The 18,654-nt window shown below is 39.5% G+C and overlaps 2 protein-coding genes across 3 annotated transcripts; both read left to right on the forward strand.

Annotated features, from left to right (window-relative positions):
* The first annotated feature begins 1,257 nt into the window (after positions 1-1,257).
* HMX2 (H6 family homeobox 2) lies at positions 1,258-3,671 on the forward strand. Its single transcript, XM_075610215.1, is given in 8 exon segments — positions 1,258-1,299; positions 1,301-1,450; positions 1,453-1,543; positions 2,768-3,006; positions 3,008-3,061; positions 3,063-3,140; positions 3,142-3,207; positions 3,210-3,671. Coding segments are annotated over 8 exon segments (825 nt in total). The 3' UTR covers positions 3,315-3,671.
* Positions 3,672-8,009: 4,338 nt separating this feature from the next.
* On the forward strand, positions 8,010-18,304 carry BUB3 (BUB3 mitotic checkpoint protein). Of its 2 annotated transcripts, none has more exons than XM_075612154.1 (7): positions 8,010-8,166; positions 11,638-11,832; positions 12,356-12,425; positions 13,053-13,204; positions 16,212-16,370; positions 16,715-16,892; positions 17,618-18,304. In XM_075612154.1, exons 2-7 carry the CDS (start codon positions 11,638-11,640, stop codon positions 17,836-17,838), a joined length of 975 nt encoding a protein of 324 aa, XP_075468269.1. In that variant the 5' UTR covers positions 8,010-8,166; the 3' UTR covers positions 17,839-18,304. The 2 variants fall into 2 exon arrangements, with proteins under 2 accessions (XP_075468269.1, XP_075468268.1); XM_075612153.1 differs by having other exon boundaries at positions 8,106-8,209.
* Positions 18,305-18,654: the final 350 nt, after the last annotated feature.

The following is an 18,654-nucleotide window of genomic DNA, read 5'->3' on the forward strand; positions in this document are numbered from 1 at the left end:
AAAATCAAGAAACTCGTAACCAACTGTCCCTACAAAGAAGAACTCCCCCACCCCCCAAGTGAAATAATAATATCATTTTATCTCTTTGAATCTTGCCATCGAGATAACATATATAATATATAGTAATAACAATCATTGTCTATTATATTTGGCATTATTCGTGGCCACATTCAAGAGCTTAATAAAAACAGGCAATAGTCCACGCAGAATAATGCATTCTACCTGTTTGTATAGTGTATATACCCCTATTGTATTTGAAAGACCTTTTTTTTATAATGTATACTATAATTCTTCAACCGTCCAAAAAGGTTTGAAATACAACATTATAAACGTTAGAATAGTTTGCAGTGGTAAAGAAAGTCCACATTTTGTGCCAACTCCTGTTTTTCGTTTTGTTTTCCTCATCATGTAGAGGCAAATTACCCTCAAACTGGTAACTTTCAACTGAAGCCCAATTGTTAAATGGTATATTTACCGGTCTGTGCAATGATTGCATAATCTTTCTTTTTCCAGAACCCATGTATTTTTTTAAATTCTTTATGCCTTCTATTTGTTCACCCTTCACCCTTATAAAATGAGAATAATGTAAGAATGTGTATGTACGGTTATAGGACACGGAGGGATGTTACTATAAGTGCCATGGAACGGGGAGTTATCAGTGCCTGAAACAACTGTGTTCATGTAACAATGTAAGGAGTGTGGAGTATAGGTCTCTCCCAAACTGTGCCTATCTTCTCCCCTGTTATGGTAGTACTTTCCCCCCACCTCCCTCCACTGCACACAACAAGTTCCAAGAATCCAACCCAGAAATGTGTCTTCTTCTATCCATCATATTGGGGGGGGGGGGGGGGAGCTCTTTTATTTTAAAGTGTTAGAGCAACCCGTTCAATCCCGACCACATTGGAAGCCGGACCTCCCTCTTCTCTGCACCTACTTTGTAAAAACAGGTGCTTGGGGTGATGGGTTTCCAGTGGCATTTTAATTTTTCCGGGACTGGCAGCAGCCTTATGATTGGTCCTACAGAGCTGTGAATTTCATGCAAATGTAGCCACGCCAGCAGGCTGTCTGAAGATCAATAGGGACTTGTGCTGTGTAGGGGAGGGCTGCAGTCTGTGTGTGCAAGCTAAGTGAAAACTGCAAGCCAAAACAACCCCCTCCCCCCTCCCAAAATAGAGGCCCCCCCTCCCCACCCCCACACCTTTCCAGTGAAGTTTACATCATCCTCATCCTCCCCTCTTCCTTCCTATGCACTCAGGTATGAGCAGCAAAGAAGAGGCCACCAAATGCACACCCAGCAATTCTCTCCAGCTTCACCATCCAGTCCATCCTGCAGGGCACCACGTCTGGACCGAGGTCGAGGAGGTGCCAGGGTTTTTGCAGGGAGTCGGTCACCAGCCGGGAGCCCAGCCCTGCCTCATCCTCAGAGGAGGAAGAGCAAGAGGAAGGATGGAGAGGAGGACACGGGGTGTTTCTGGCTCTGAACCAGGCAACAAGGAATCTAGGGGCCAAGCCCCCCACACCTGCAGCCCCCATAGGTGCCTCAGTGAGTACACCCATTAACGTGTTTGCTCTGGTGTCAGGACCTTCTCGGTGCAAGGATCACACCCACTGTGTATTGGGGACCGAGGGGAGGGCAGCCCCCTTTAAGTATGTCAGTTCTTTATTAAATTGCTGTTTTCACTTCATGGTAGGAGTCCCAAATATTCATTCCTTAGATACAAGTTACTTCTAAAAAGTACAAGATCTCAGGGCTGTTGGAAATTAGGGATCTTCTGCCTTCTAGAAAGGTTCCAGCTAAACAAAATTCACCATCATTCTGGAGCCCCGAATGATATTTTCACTCGGTTTAGTTTTGGTTTTAGTGATTGTGTACATTTGTTATATTTGGCAGTAAAGAAATCAGATGAAAATGTCATATGATGTTGCAGAGAGATGTAGAGTCCTGACTGAGGGACCGCAGCTCTGTGCTGAGAATTTCATCCCTTCAGGCTTACAACTGCATTCGCCCACTAAATAATTTAAACTACTTGATAATATCCTTTATTCGCTTTAACCATCTATCTCCAAACGATATTACATGTGTATTAAGCTGTAGAGTATTTAGCTTGACAAAATCCAGGAAACGATTTGAGGAATAAATGGACTGTCCTTAGTCTGCATAATGAGAACTGAACAGTCTGGTCTATCCAAAAACGTGTGTTTTTATTTTTTACTTCTGTATTAAAAAATAATAATATATAAATATTAATATATATATAAATAATATTGAATGATTCACTCTCACATTTGCAAAAACAAAGTGCTTGAATATTGAAATACATTGTCTTATTGTAGCAATACATTGAAATTGCCAGCAATATCAAAATAGATATTGATCACAGGTAGAATATGAGATCATTGTGCGGTTTGCAAGGAAATGCTGATAATAATGACTGCATTGTAGTAATAATAATAATAATAATAATAATAGTTATAATAGTAATAGCGCAATTAGGAAAATACTTAGCACAGTTTATGATGTATTTAATGAGCTTTGCAAGAAGATGAGGCGATACAAAGCATTTAAGGGAAGAGCTGCAGTTTGTATTTAATTCTGTTGCTTTCCGTGTCCCCTGTGTGCTTTTGCTTTTTACACTATTGTAGTAGTAGTCAGATAACTGAATATATATTGTGTTTCTTGGGAGCTCATAGTAACAATATGTTCTGCTGATTGCTGAACCCAGCGGACGGTAACGTGACTCTCCCATCTTTTGCAGGTAAAATACAGGGGCCACACAGCGCCTGCAAGACTCCAGCACTCATCTGCCCTCTCAACCGGACTATACTAGGGGAGAAACACTTCACCCCCAGTCCTCCCCCTCAGGAGACAGGCAGAGGGATGCAGGGGACAAGCTGAGGGATGGGGGGGACAGGGGGGACAGGCAGGGCAACTCCAAGAAGAAAACCCGCACAGTGTTCTCCAGGAGTCAAGTCTACCAACTGGAGTCCACCTTTGACATGAAAATGGTACCTGAGCAGCTCGGAGAGGGCTTGCCTGGCATCCAGCCTCCAGCTGACAGAGGACCCAAGTCAAGACTTGGTTCCAAAACCGTAGGAACAAATGGAAAAGGCAGCTATCAGCTGAGCTGGAGGCGGCCCATCATGGCCCACGCCTCTGCACAGACACTAGTGGGAATGCCACTGGTCTTCAGGGACAATGCTCTCCTAAGAGGTCCCCAGTGCCCAGATCCATTGCTTTCCCGGCCCCTTTTTACTATCCTGGCAGCAACATGTCCTTACCTCTGTATAACCTGTATAACAAGATGGAATATTGACTGTCCCTCCTAAACCCAGAGTGAAGCCGAGGTACCTCCAGCTGCTGAAACCCCCCGTCACCACCTCTGTGTATTATTATGAAAGCAAATGTGCTTAATACAAAGGAATACACTGTGTGTATACATCAACTCGTCTCCTTTATTTATAGGATTATTTGATGCGGTTGTTTTTTTAAATGTATTATTTAGACAAGTATTTGCCCTTTTGTTTTTATATGTCTTTTTTTTATTCATTTTGTTGTTGTTGTTGTTGTTTTTGTGGGTTTTTTCATGTCTCTGTTCTGCAAAGTGGAGCAACACAGAGCATCTTCAATCAGTTCACCCCATGTACCCTTATAATAAAAACACGTCTTTAATATATGTACATATTTATTTTTTATTTTTTTTTGGTAATAAATAAACCTTTTAAATCCCGTTGGAAACCTCGATTGCTATTTCCACTTGATCTCGTTAATTCTTCTGGTTTGAACCTTTAAGGCGTCATACAAAATAGTCTGATAAAAGGGGCCGGGGGACCGATCAGTTGTTATACACGAGCATGTCATTGAACAAGAGGATTGCCTAAATCTAAGGCCTCCCAGTCTTGTGTGAGTTGTGTAGGGATTGGCAGGATTTGTAATGGAGACTATAATTTGCAGGGTTGTGATCTCTTTTTTAGGTCAGACAAGAAATGCTGCCCCATGTATATTGCTTTGTAGACTGGACAGGTCCCCTGGAAATGTGACACAGTTTTATATTTGTGCTGTTATTTCGGATGTGTAAGTGCTATGTTCTAATAGCAAGATGGCTTGTTATAAAAAAATGTATTTGTCCAGGTTATGATCTTTTTTATTAAACTACCCTGTGAGGTTTTTTTTTTAAAATATTTCTACAGGTCCCTTGTGTTGGTCCGTTAATAAAATTGAAATACATTAAAAAAAAACTGGAAGAGGGCCAAAAAAACATAAGGATTTATAGATAATTACTTTCCCAAAAATGAGAGGTCAAACGGCTCTGGATTTATCTCCCAATCATTTAAAAATATATACTTTCATCTTGCCTGCATAATTGCCTTGAGATGCTGCATTCTCTGAACGTATTTACAATAGTGCAATTAAAGGGAATTGTTTTGTCAGTACATTTTTTTTATTATTATTATTTATTTCTAGAGCCCTAACTTTCCAGTGATATTTTATTGAAAATGTATTGAAATTTATGATATTTTATTGAAAAAACGCTGCACGAAATGTTGTATTTTTTCCCCCCTGCATTTTGCCAATATTGGTCACTTTTCATGAAACTCACTTCTTGACTTTAACAGCAATGTTCTGACATAAAATACAATATTCATCGTCAACAATCGTTTTATACCATGGCTCCAAATATAATTTTATTAATCCTACACTTCTGCTTTAAGAACCGAATTAAATTCGATTTTGGGGGTTGGCTTCCTACAGATTGTCACTTAGGCCACGACTTTAGTCACGATATAATGAGATGGGATACCCTGTCCATGACATGAGCCCTTGTTGCAGGGTGTCCCAGTGAGTTTGATTTGACAAAGATCTAGCACAGATCGCCGTGGGGTTCAATAACAGCATCTTTAGCCCCAAAGCATAACGTGAACATAAAAACAATGTCCATTAATTACGCGAAGTTTGTGAAAACGTGTTAATGGAACTTACATTACAATCATGTATATATTATATATAAGCGTTCTAGATAACCTATATTATATCTTTCTGTTGGACCAACAATGACAATTAATTCTTAGATGTTGTTCTTATAAAGTCAAATGGTCATGTATTTAATGTTCACATACATTTCACAAATGGTTTCCTTTTGGTTCATATGTAATAGCCCAGCCTGCAAATAATGCATTTTATTCGGTAGCAATATGAATATTCAAGAACACCGCACTGTATACAGACTTCCCAACTTTCTGCCTACTTCCCCTCAGAAGGTTTTAGTCTAATTAATGGGGCTTTTGTTCACCACCAGTCCCCTAAATGACCCACACACCTGCAGCCTCTGACAGTCACCAGAATATAAGAAGCCTCAACAAAACCAAACAAAAAAAAGGAAATACTTTTTTCTCTCCATATTGAAGTGTGAATAAATTGCACACACCAGTGGATGATCTGCCTGAACCACCTGTTTCCCTTATTGAATCAGTGTTACTGGACACAAATACGCGATAAGCAATGACCCAGAGAGATTTGGCTGACAATTAAATGTGTCATTCTCTCTCTCTTCCAAATACAGATTATGAGGGTAATGAGCTCTGTCAATGGAACAATTTGCATGTTTACCTTTCTCAGGAAATAAACCATTTTAATATGCAACCGGTTACTCGTAGATTTTAAACAAGGTTGGATGGCAGGCGATAAATTGTGCAGGGGAGATGATGAGCTTGCTGCTATCGGAGCCAATAAAACATATGTCTTCAGATGGAAGCGTTGCCTGAACTCAGACCAAATCCTGTAGATTCCTATCTGCACCCTACACCCTAAAAGTCTTATTTATGTGACGCTTGTGTTGCTGTTGTGAATTTATCACGTGTGCAGATATTCCCATTAATATTTTTAAACAGCTGTTTATAACACAGTAATAGCAAACTACACTCTAACAGTGAGACTTGTTTTGTTTGTGAACATATATGCTATAATGTTAGGTAAATTAGCCTTGTGTGTGTACTGTATATATGTATGTATATATATATATATATATATATATATATGTATGTATATATGTATATATATATACACGTTATTACTAATTTTCTATACAATGTTATAATTTGTTCTTGTTTTATTAATATCTAACCAGTTTTTTTGTTTTTATTGTGGGCTTTTATGCAGATGTTGTATATAACATATTATCAAGGCATTTCTGTTTGATATTAAATATACAGCATGCTAGCTTTTTTGTAATCAATTAGATTTAAATGCTTCATATGCGATATGCAGTATATATTTCCATGCAGTATATATTTCCATGCAGTATATACTTCCATGCAGTGTTGGCGGGGACCTGTATATCACTTAAAATGACAGGGTGTTTTTAGTACGAAACGCATAAAGTGTGAGACATTTCTAGATTACCAAGTATTTACATGCCGTAGTATACATATGCTGTCCACATATAGACATGTACGTGTATATATATATCCCAAATATAGAAATGTATATATATATATATATAAAAAATTATATATATATATATATATATATATATATATATATATACAATGATAAATATATATAAATAAAATTATATATATATATATATATATATATATATATATATATATATATATATATATATATATATATATATATATATATATATATATATATATATATATATATCACTGTTGGCATGTGACAGTATATATTATTATATTGCTGTCGTGTGCACTGCAGTATAATCCCTGTTGTTGTTTCTGGTTTCGCACTTAATATTTCTTCTTGACTTCACCCAGGATTTTTATCATTCTGTGTTATTTAATGTACCATCATTTTAAACCTAATAATAATATTAGTGTATGTATATTTTTCTTTTTTCATTTGCACAGTACGCGCCCAGAGCTGGATTCAGCTTGGCACGATGGGGTTAACGCCTTCAATGCCGGAGAGGCTGCTATGAAACAAGATGATTTAACCCATTCTTCGTTGCTGGCTCCCCGTGGCACTGAAGGGGACATTTTATTTACACACTTAAAGGGATGAATTATGGGGGATTGCCATTGGGGTAAACCTTGCAAGGAACTTGTTATCCTAATTAGTGCAGGAATACCCTTGTATATGTATTCTGTGTGCGGACATGTATCTGTAGGTGCATGCGTGACTTCATACAGAAGGATTGAGGTAGATCAGATGTGTGTACAGGGAAAGTGAACACACAAGAAGATTTGAGTGTTGGTCTGCTGCAGAAAGTGGGGTTCTTGTAATTGAGTATTATTTATACACCTGTGGAAGAATAACTGATTTATTCTAGGTCATGAATCCCTAGATATATGTACATCTCCTTGACAAATGTACTGAGTGTACTTGCTTCATAGGAGCTAATTTTAGACAGTAAGGAATATGTTGCCTTTTATTTAAACCCAATTGCTCTGCTCTTGCAGGCCCCTCTGGCGTTGGAGGGGTTAAATAGGGATGACACACACAGAGGTGACCTAATCCATAAATGTGCTCTTCCAATCCCTATTTATATATCAGACCAAGTGGGGATGGTGGTGGCAATAAAGGGATTGTATGTAAGCACTAGACATGGACAAGGAAATTGCGTATGAGATGTTTTTACCTAAATAGAAACCGGGGTTGAATGAACCAGGACCACTTCTCCACCTATCACGGGGAAATCTTTAAAATTAGTGGCAAATGTGTATTTTTGTCACTTTTTTTATCCACCATAACTGTGTGTATATATATATTTTCTTTAAATTATTTATATCTATATAAATATATATGCCTAATATAATACCACATGGTGATCATCAATACCATTTATTTTGCAGATAATAATAACAAAACATTAAAAAAAAGTATTTATTCCAAATACAAAAATGCCCAGGCATCCACAAGTTACACATGGATGGAACCTGACGCCAGCCACAACATGGCGGCACCCGCCAGGTACTCGGGGAGCGCTGCCAGCCAGCCGATGACGTAATGACGCAATACCTCTCCCACCTCCCCTTGCGCTCTCGCCCTGCCACCTTTCTCCCTCAGCCAATGAATGCTTGACCTCGGGAGGCGGTCTCGGTTCAAACCGGCCAATCACAGCGCGCCTTGTAGCGAGGTGACTGAGAGCGGTTGTGAGGCAGTGGAGACTGTGGAACGCAAAAGCGGGGGACACTGGAGGCACGGTGAGGGCGGGGAACCGATAGAGTGGCGGGGATGAGCGAGCGAGTGAGTGCCCGCGTAACCGCCCGCCCCTGTGTGTATTGTGCGGGCATGACCTGTGCGTGCTACTCATACATCTTACCGGCGTAGGCCCAAACTGCCCCTGACTGGCTACTAGGTCGCGTCTCTGTGCAAAGAAGACTTAAATATTAGTTTTACAATCGTTTTGATTAAGGACGTGTTTCCGGCAATGGAGAGGTTAATGCAGTGGGCGAAGGCTTCCATCTTGATCCCCACCACCGATTTAGTAGTGCTGCCTTCTCCCCCCCTTATGGTGTTACCCAGATTGATTGATGATGATGTGGGGGGGGGGGGGGGGGGTTCTGGGATAAGAGGTGATGTAATGAAAACCAACCCAAGTGCTGGGTTCAAATGCATTACAGGTATTTTTCTGGGGAAACATTCAACAATCCACTAAAAATGTGTATTTTACACGATCAGTTACTTGGTTCTGAGCTACTACATACTTTAGCAAAGTAGTTTTGGCCTCATTCACAAAAGTGAAGGAAGGACTGACATGTTTATGTAATAGCTTGGTTGTAGCTAACTTTTTAAACAGATAAGTATTATTGTTTTACACTATAAGCTGTTAATATTTCCATATTAAACAAATACTTTGGAGGGGTTTTACAATCTTACATTTTTTGTTAGCCCTCAAAGCCCCAGGTAAAATGTTGGCCAAGTGATTATGAAGCCATCGTTGGTCAAACAGAAAAGCTGAAGTGGCTAGAATTCCTGGAGGAAAAACTCTTTTTTTTTTTTGTCAAGATCCAAATAACCAAGACTATTACTATTATGGTTGCGTTCTTTGAAAGAAGCCTATTACACTAAGTTGTCTTAATTTTTTACCTGCTTGGTTGAACACATTTTAACCCTTTGAGTGTTGGCGGGTGCCCGTTCCAGAGTAGCAAGTCGCGATCGCGGTGTCCCCTCGGTAACATAGGCAAAAGAGCAGGGTCCTCTTCCATTAAGGTCACAGAGAATGCGTTCTCTCCTAGTAAACAAGCAAAGAAGGCATGAATGTCACGGGGCCCCTGGTTTGCCGGCCCTTAAGACGTCGTAGCGGTTAGTGAGGTGGTGGGGGCACTAAGTGAAAAATTAATGGCTTTATTTTCGATGGGAGCGCTGTAAGTCTATGATCACTTTCCAAGGAGAAGGGGGGGGGGGGGGGTGCTGATGTGACCTTGTGCTTGAGCTGGTTAACCTGTTTATCCCAATGTCACATCCTTCTAAATCTCTGCTTTTGGTATAACAATTAGTTGCAGTAAGAGCAGTGTTGTTGTTTCAGATCCCTCTGTCACTAAAAGGACAAAAAAAACTTCTAAATAAATGACAACCTTTTTATAAATAAGACATCAATAATTAAAGCATAGTACAATGGGTATAAGTAGAGATCACAGTAACGTTTGGCAAGTTAGTTGGTACAGAATCTAACCAGGCCCATGCTCACAAAAGTTTATTGACTTTTCAGTGATTCTATGTGGTCACTGGCTGCCAGGACTGGTTTAACCAGTCATTTCCATAGTGTCCATTCTATAAGTGAAAGTGCAATTACTTTTCATTACAGCATGTTAATTTTATGGGGGTGGTCTGGAAAAGGCAAAGCCTAATTTAAAATAAGTTTACGTTCATAAAGACAAATGGCATATTAAACTTGTAACACAAATCGGTGTACAACTGTGGTTCCTATATTGACCCCATTAAAGTGATTAACAGTTCTAAAATTGTGTTGCGGTAAATCCGTGCTTCTGTTGTAGTAATCCAAATAGTGTAGGCGAAGATAGACACAGGAGTGTTGGTTGTGTGGCACATGCTGTCACAGTAACTGCGTAAGCAAGAATAACTTCTGCTTCTTTGCTTGAAAATGGTGATGGAATTTTTTTTTTATGTATATATGTATATGATGGGCAATGCTGCACTAACACAAACCGCTCTATGAATAAATTACATCAGGAATATTTACATGAAAAATTATATTTTCTTATACATTTCACCGTACACTTTATCCTTTTTAATCTCGTCTTCCTTTTTGTCTTTACATGTTGATAACTTGGAGATTTGGTTTGAAACTTGTTGCTGCATTGAATAACGAAATATACTCTTTCCTCTTCTCATGTGTGTTGGTACTTCTGCTGTATTTTCACATAATACACATTTCTGATAACCGCCTGTACCCTTTGATATAATAAAGCTTTGCTGTACACTGCAATTACCAGCAGATCTCTGTAACAGAGCAGGGTTAATTGAGATGGGCCTGTTTATGCAGCTGTTTTTGTAGAGGAGAATCTGTGAAATTAAATTTGCTTGAAGCAACTGGCATATTTTTATTTAAACGTCTGTAGTATATAATTACTTTATCGATCTGAGAGGAAATGAGTTGCGTTAGTGGGGCTTTTTTTTATTTTATTAGTGGCTTCGTAGAGGCCTCTGGTTTATGCAAGACATATGTCTTGTTTAAACCAATCTTGGTTCCTGGTAATTTTAGGAGGTTAAAATACTTGGTAATTAGTGACAGATCTTGTTAAAGGGAAGACATTCCTTATTCATTTATTAATATAGTTGCCACTAGAACAGGCCTCATTAGGAAAAAGCACATTGATTAGTTACATCTTTCTGAAAAAGCAACCCAAAGATTTTAAACTCTGGATAATTTTAATGTCTGTGCATGTGTTCAATAAAATTGTCATGTGGTGTTCTGCTCAATCGATTGAATTTTGATGGGCTCCCTCTTTGTGACATATATTTGGAATAAAACCACTTATGCATGTAACCTCTTTAAGAGTATTTTTAATGTTTCTACTTGCATGCTTCTGCAGCAATTCCAAAGATGTGGTCAGAGCAGAGTTTCCAAGACACAGCGGTGGCCATTTTTAACATTTCCTGCAACCACTTTTTACATCAATATTTATTGAATGGGAAACACTAGACCTATTTTTTTTTTTAGTCTACATGATCAGGACGTACAAGAAACTATAGAGACTGTAAATTAGTTTTTGTTCCAGCTAATTGGAATTGTGCCTTTGTTTTAACACTTGTATTTAATATAGAGCATGTGCGCAGCATATTACTTTGTATACATACAAGTTTAAAATCGGTATGAAGGTGACGATAGCCGCACACAGAAGTAATCATTGGGTGAAAAGATGTCTTAGATGTGCCTCAGTGAGTCCAGGGTGCATAGTGCTAAAAAGAATCGCTTAAAGTAAACAATACAGATGCAACAAATCCTCAGGAATCAAACATATTGTGTTCTGTCTGGGCAAGGTACAGTATTCCATTACTCAGATTCTCACAATGCTTCTAGATTTGTCTGATCAGAGGCCATGTCATTCCTGGGAAAGCAATGGGTTGGTTGAGATTGGGTTGGTAAAATTGTCCAATTCTTTAGTTTCAAGCTTCTTTACATACAATGCTTTCTTAAAATATTTCTTTAGATGACTGGGTCCAATGAGTTTAAGTTGAATCAGACCCCTGAAGATGGGATTTCTGCTGTCAAATTCAGCCCAAACACCTCCCAGTTCGTGCTGGTCTCATCATGGGATACCTCTGTGCGCCTTTATGATGTCCCTGCCAACACTATGAGACTGAAGTACCAGCACACAGGGCCAGTCCTGGACTGCGCCTTCTACGTAAGTATTATCTGTACAATGTACTTAACACCATCTTTATTTTTTGACTGTAAAAACGGCTTTTATTCAAATAGCACAATCTTCTTGTTAAAGCTGCAATCCCCGCACATCCCATCCCTTTCACAAAGCCTTCATCACTTCAACTACTTTAATGTTGGTGTCTTGCTGCCTGAGCATGTCCTGCTCTGTAACACATTTTATTATTATTATTTTAAATCATAATTTATTCATATCTAGCTTCTGGTAACCTTTAGGTTGAACTGGGCTCTGGGAAAAGCTCATTTTTAACCTCCTGGACACTTAATATTTCCGATGCTTATCTCATATTTTAAAATGCAAACCATGTTGGAAAGGGCAAGAAAAGAGTTCTGAGAGGGGAGAAATAAAATTAAAAAATAGGTATCAGCGCAGACTGCTGCTTTTAAACTAGACTTCTACACTAACCTTAGTCCATTGGGCTTTCTCACTGTTATAACGCACAAATCCCTAAATTAGTACAGTGCTAAACAGAATCTCTTTCCAGGATCCCACCCATGCCTGGAGTGGAGGTTTGGATCTTCAGTTAAAAATGCACGACCTGAACACAGATGGAGGTAAGCAGCTGGACATGTTTGTTATACAGACACATCCGTAATGGCACTATACATATGGCCTGTAGTGTTGTTTATGGCGGTGTGCTCTGTCATCCTAGCATGTCGGTCTATAGATAATCGCTTTTAATAAGGAACATGCATATATTCTACTGCAGAAGTTATTCTCAGGAATGAAGACTTGGAAACTATTTCCTGTTAAGGTGCAAACTTAATCTTCCTAAAAATTATCATGCAGCATTTTATGATGTATATGATCTAGTTGCATATCTTTATATTAATGTCTACATAAGTAAAGTGTTTCCCAGTTTATCTCTGTGCTTTCTCCACTGCCAATAGTTATTAAAGGCTGTTTTGTTTAGAGGTTGTAACAGTTTTAGTCCGTTCTCTTTTGTAAACTAATAATGGAGCTGTAATATTTTTGCTGCCACTATTCCCCAATTATAAACTTGTATCGTTTGCTCTCGCATATTTTATATTGCTGCAAGTTGTGTATACTGTACCATATATAAAGAAAGTTAAACGTTTTACTACATTTTGCTCCCTCTATGCAACATCAGTATCTGTCTACTGTATATTTCATGTTCTGTTAATGGCCCCATAGTTTTACGTTGCTTCCTTGTTTTTCAGAGTCTGTGGTTGGGAGTCATGACGCCCCCATTCGATGTGTAGAATTCTGCCCGGAGGTGAATGTGATGGTGACCGGGAGTTGGGACCAGACTGTGAAGCTATGGGACCCACGGACCCCATGCAACGCAGGAACCTTCTCCCAGCCAGATAAGGTGTGTGTGTGTGTGTGTGTGTGTGTGTCATTACTTTATGCACAGGCCACCACCAAACTTCTGTGCTCCGGCTCCCCCGAGATCTCCTCTTCAGTCGGGGGCTGTGAGATCTGGGCCCTGTGTCCCTGCAGCTCCGCCGGGGGGAGGAGAGAGAGAGAGGGGGGGGGGGAGGGGGGCACTGCTCCGGGCCAGGGGACTCGGACAGCTCGTGTCCGGTAATGAGGAGGTGGAAGGTGGTGTCGCTGGATCCCCTGGAACCCACACCCACTGACTGACACACACACTGACTGGTGTGTGCACAGGGAATGCATCTTGCCTAGAGCGCTAATGTATTTATTTTTTTTAGTCTGTTAAAACATGCCTGTTTATTTGCCCTCATTACTTTTTAGTGACCAGAATTATGTGTTTTTTTTTTTTATAACATGAGACACATACATTGAGTTACCTCTTGTTTTCAAGTATGTCCTGGGCTCAAACTAAAGGGGACAACGTTACAAGTTGCAGTTACAAACATGTTTAAACTAGGTAACAGCTGAAGGAACTTGGAGGGGAAGCGGATTGGGACTCTGGTAAACTGTTCCAGTAGTTGGTGATCTGTACGAAAAGGAATAGGGGATAAGAGAAGACTTTGTTCATCATATTGGGCGCTGTGAGGGGCAGTTTGGTTCTCACTTAAAACCAATTCTGTTTCTTCCACAGACCTCACATAAGATTATAGTGCTTGCATTTAAGTTATTACATCATTTTCTTCTCTATATTTCCCCCTAAGTTACTATGTCAAGATGAAGCAGGAAAGCTTTTCCTTTTAGCAAATCAACAGAACACTTCTGTGCCTGTGCTTCCTCTTAAATGTACTGGCCAGTTTGGAGCCATCATTACAGGCCCTGCACTCCATCTAAATGGCCGTCATTTCTACCCCATCACGACTGAATCTACTTTTGGCGAGACCTTTGTGCAGAGCAGAGTAATTGCATTGTTTCTTGGTTTGATTTATGGATGTATGTGGCCAGTAAAAGGCTGTGATGAATAGCTGACAGGACAGCATATAATAGACGGCCACTGGGTAGCCGGTTACCTATTGGTTCTAACAGCTCGGCATGTCAGATCTTTCTCTCTTTTTTTTTTTTTTTCATACTCCTGATAAATGTGTCCACCCAGTCAGCTGCATGACACGCTGGTTTGGGATGATTGATGAGACTGCTGGATAGAAAGACTACTTCCAATCCAGGTGTGACACCAGTTTGTAAAGAAGATTTAGGATTTTCAGCCCCGCTGACTAGATTGTTTCATTAGGATTTCTCTTTCCTTCATACGTGTTAGGCTTGCAGTATGTCTTGGTAATGGTGGCAGACGTTACACCTGTGACATTAGTGAAAAGTGGCTGGCATCATTTATATTGTATACATTTCTAAAATTCATGTGCTGATGTAAAAAAGTTAGCTCCTTTCTGATATCTCTCTTTGTACTATAAGGCAGAATAGGTTGCCTTTACCATTCTGACACTATAGCTTTTTATTGTAGCCCATACAAAGTGATTCGTATGTCTCTATGCACTGAGACCATAAACAAACGGTAATATGTATTTAACTGTAGACTTTGAACAAATGCCACGGGTTACTACCAATGAGAGCACGTTACCGGGTATTTGTGTTTCCCAGAGCCCCCCAATAAGAGCTTTGTGCGTTTTTTGTTTTTGTAAATTTTACACTTTTTATATTGTATTGAGATCAGGAGGGTTACTACTTTATTGGAACCACGTCGTTTTCCAGAGGAGGTTTTAGAAGTCTGTTTTACCATGCACCTCTTAATTGGCTACAACTTCAATATTTGATCTGAAATCTTTGCAATGGCTGCCAGAGATGCAGTATTCTGCCCCAATGCATGAACACAAAGTACTGTCTAGTGACTAGATTGACTGACTAGTAAAGTTCATTGTTCTGAACTGCATATCAACATGGATTATACGGACAACTTGGACCTGGGTGTGTCCAGGATTTGCAGTGTGATGACACTATATAGTGTCATTATATTATATTATATTCAGTTTTATACTTGTACCAGCATTTACTTGTCTGCTATTCCAGGGGGTATTATATATTGTATCCTTCTCCAATAGAGAAATAGTTGTGTTGCATAAAACAATATACTGTACCTTTTTTAATATATATATATTATAATTCTGGTTATAATGCATTATTATTTGTTCTGAAAGTTAAACACTTTTAATTTTCCACTGGCATCAGTTGTTTGGAGGTTAGTGTCCCCTCCTTTCAGGGTTTAAGCTCACCCCACACCACTTTTTAAGTAGTTTTTTTTTGTTTTTTTTTCTCTCTCCATATGTTCCTGTGGGACAGACCCACTGAGGCCATTCTCCCTCCAGCAGAGGTAAATGAGAATTTGCATAGGTAGTGTTAGGACCTGCTTACTGGTCATGCTTTGGCCAAAGAGTTTAACTAAATGACCCTTACTCATGAGAATACTGACATTGAGGTATATAACTATATATTATGTAGCATTTGGGTATTTTTGTATTTTGTCTCAAAGTTACCAAGATTTTCGGAACTATGACATGAATAGTGCATACTTCAACTTTACATCAATCTTGGCTTATGTTAGATATGAGCTCTATTGACCCCTTATTACAGCAGTGTATTGTATATTCTGAACTGCAAAAAATCTAAGTTTTGAACCTTTATTTGCAAAGAAAAGTATATCGTATGACCCTGCTACTATACATTGTGTATAACTTTATTGCAGTAATATGCTTAGTAATGGCAGCTTTATGTATTTTATATAGTTGTTTGTTTGAAATGTTGTGATTGTCAGATGTTAATTTCCAGCGGCCTGAACCTTTGCTTTGGTGCTCAAATCATTTGATTCCAGGTGCTTGAATTTTGGCTTAATTCCTGGCATTGTTCTGAAATCTGTAATTCTATTTGAAATGGCATTTTTCTGTCTGTGACCTATGGGCAGGAAATATCTGAAATGTCTGTCGTGTCTTGCAAAGGTGTACACACTGTCCGTGTCGGGGGACAGACTGATTGTGGGCACTGCTGGCCGGAGGGTGCTGGTGTGGGACCTTCGGAACATGGGTTACGTGCAGCAGAGACGGGAGTCCAGCCTTAAGTACCAAACACGGTGCATCAGGGCCTTCCCTAACAAACAGGTAATCCCCCGTATCTGCAATGCCCAGATTTGTGTCTATAACGGCATGCATTTCTCTACAAGACATCATTCATATAACATAATCTGCTTTTATCAGACATGCTTCTATTAATCCTATTCCATCCAGTAGTGGTTCATTATGAGGAATGTTTAGCAGATCTATGCATTCATTAGTTAGCTAGGAAACTGCTTGTCACTAAAGTTGTTTTTACACAATGCAAGATATACTACAGACATGCTAGGCTGCTTGTAAATGTGAATCAATGGAAACTTGCTGTATTAAGAGTACAGTTTGAGTTGGGTATTGTATTTTCTCACACGCTTCTTGTCCTTGCTTAACCCCAGGGCTATGTGCTGAGTTCCATAGAAGGCCGAGTAGCTGTTGAGTATTTGGACCCGAGCCTGGAAGTCCAGAAGAAGAAATACGCCTTCAAGTGTCACCGGCTGAAAGAGAACAACATAGAGCATATCTATCCCGTCAATGCAGTGTCCTTCCACAGTGTGCACAACACCTTCGCTACAGGCCAGTCCTTTGTCAGATATTGTCTGTGGGTGGACAGTTGTAACTTGGGAATCTCGGTTGCAGCTTTTTAGATATGTGGCAACATGTGGTGGTATCTTCTGTTATCACTTGTCCTGAGTTTTTTTAAATGAAGGACCAAAATATGAGATATAGGAAGTAGTTTCCAAATGAATGGGTTAAAGGACAGCAGACGAGCAATAAGCAGCAAGAATGATGCAATGATTTTGGAGAAGTTCTTCTAAGGTATTTTAATGCACTTGACATCGGCATACAACAATTCTTATATTAATTTCTCAAACGTTACTCTAGTTTTATTAAACTGTGCTCTCCTAAAATCTAAATTGTGAATTGGTTGTAGTACCTTTTTCTAATCGACCAACAAGACACTCTTGTTGAAGTTGCAGTTGTGAATAGGCCTTGAAGACACATGTGTTTCTTTGTATTGTAGCATGTCACTTGAAACTGTATATACATACTCAATAGCACTAACCCATCCAAAATGGGATGAAGATGCAAAGTTCCTATTACCTGTGTAATATTTTAAGTTTGAGTGCTGCATACCAGTACTCACAGTAATTGTTGTAACTTTGTAATGGTACCCTTACACCTGGATAGTCTGGTATGAAAGCAAATGTGAACCATTTGTTAACTTTTGGGCTCTTTAGTGGGCAGGTGACACATCCTGAATGAGAGAGGTCTGCAACTCTCCTTCTGTACTCCTGCAGGTGGCTCTGATGGTTTTGTCAACATCTGGGATCCCTTCAACAAAAAGCGTCTGTGCCAGTTCCACCGCTACCCAACAAGCATCGCGTCCCTTGCCTTCAGCAACGACGGCAGCACTCTGGCAATCGCTGCCTCCTACATGTACGAAATGGATGACATTGATCACCCCGAAGATGCTATCTACATACGGCAAGTGACAGACGCAGAAACAAAGCCCAAGTGAGGGAGCTTCACCTGCCTCTCCTCCCCCAACACCGAGATTTTATTAATTTTCCCTTGGCTCATGAATAGCGTTATTGATGTTAAGGGGAGATAACCGTGGCTGACTGTAGGACTGGGGGAGATTTTATCACATCCTCCCAAGCTTTCAATATCCGTCAGTTGATAGACGTCTGACAGATAAAATTATGCTCAGTTGTTTTATACAGAAGCGTGTCAACCTCCTGCATTTCTCAGCCCTCGTTATTTCATCTGGAGGACTCCTTAATGCTGACTTTGTACCTTTTTAAAAAAAAAAATACAGTTGTGGCATTGGATGCTGGTGACACACTTGCCGTCCTTACCCTCCCCCCTCCTACCCCTTGTACATTCCCCCTTTTTGTAGCAATTGCGTTACTAGGCCTTGTTTCATTAGGGTAAAGAAAAAAAATGCTTTCTCTAACAGTGGTAATAAACACAGAATAACTGCCTTCTTGTCTACTTTGTGCAATAAGTAAATAGCATGCCACACCTACACACACCACCCTGTACTGCAGGCTTTCTTGGGGGGGAAATAGTAACCGCTTTCAGTGTGCTGTCCTTAAACATGTATGATTTATCTTGACAGTATAACATTATAACAAGCCTTTTTCATAGCATTTTAATACTCTGCGCTGTCTAGCTATAATGCACTCAAGCTAGGACCAAAGTTAATTAATGGCGCTGATAATTAGTGTCTGGCTATTAAACTTTTAATGATCTTGTGGAAAACAAATGTTTTTAGAGGGGTTTTTTTTTTTTTTTTTTTTTTTAAAGATCTTTACCCAACGTCTTGTGAAGC

This window comes from Ascaphus truei, chromosome 8 (genome assembly GCF_040206685.1).
Source record: "Ascaphus truei isolate aAscTru1 chromosome 8, aAscTru1.hap1, whole genome shotgun sequence".
Lineage (NCBI taxonomy): Eukaryota > Metazoa > Chordata > Amphibia > Anura > Ascaphidae > Ascaphus > Ascaphus truei.

Coding starts and splice junctions, on each gene's coding strand:
- BUB3 (XM_075612153.1), top strand. Junction 16,371..16,714: donor GGGCCTTCCCTAACAAACAG/GTAATCCCCCGT, acceptor GCTTAACCCCAG/GGCTATGTGCTGAGTTCCAT. Junction 16,893..17,617: donor GCACAACACCTTCGCTACAG/GCCAGTCCTTTG, acceptor GTACTCCTGCAG/GTGGCTCTGATGGTTTTGTC.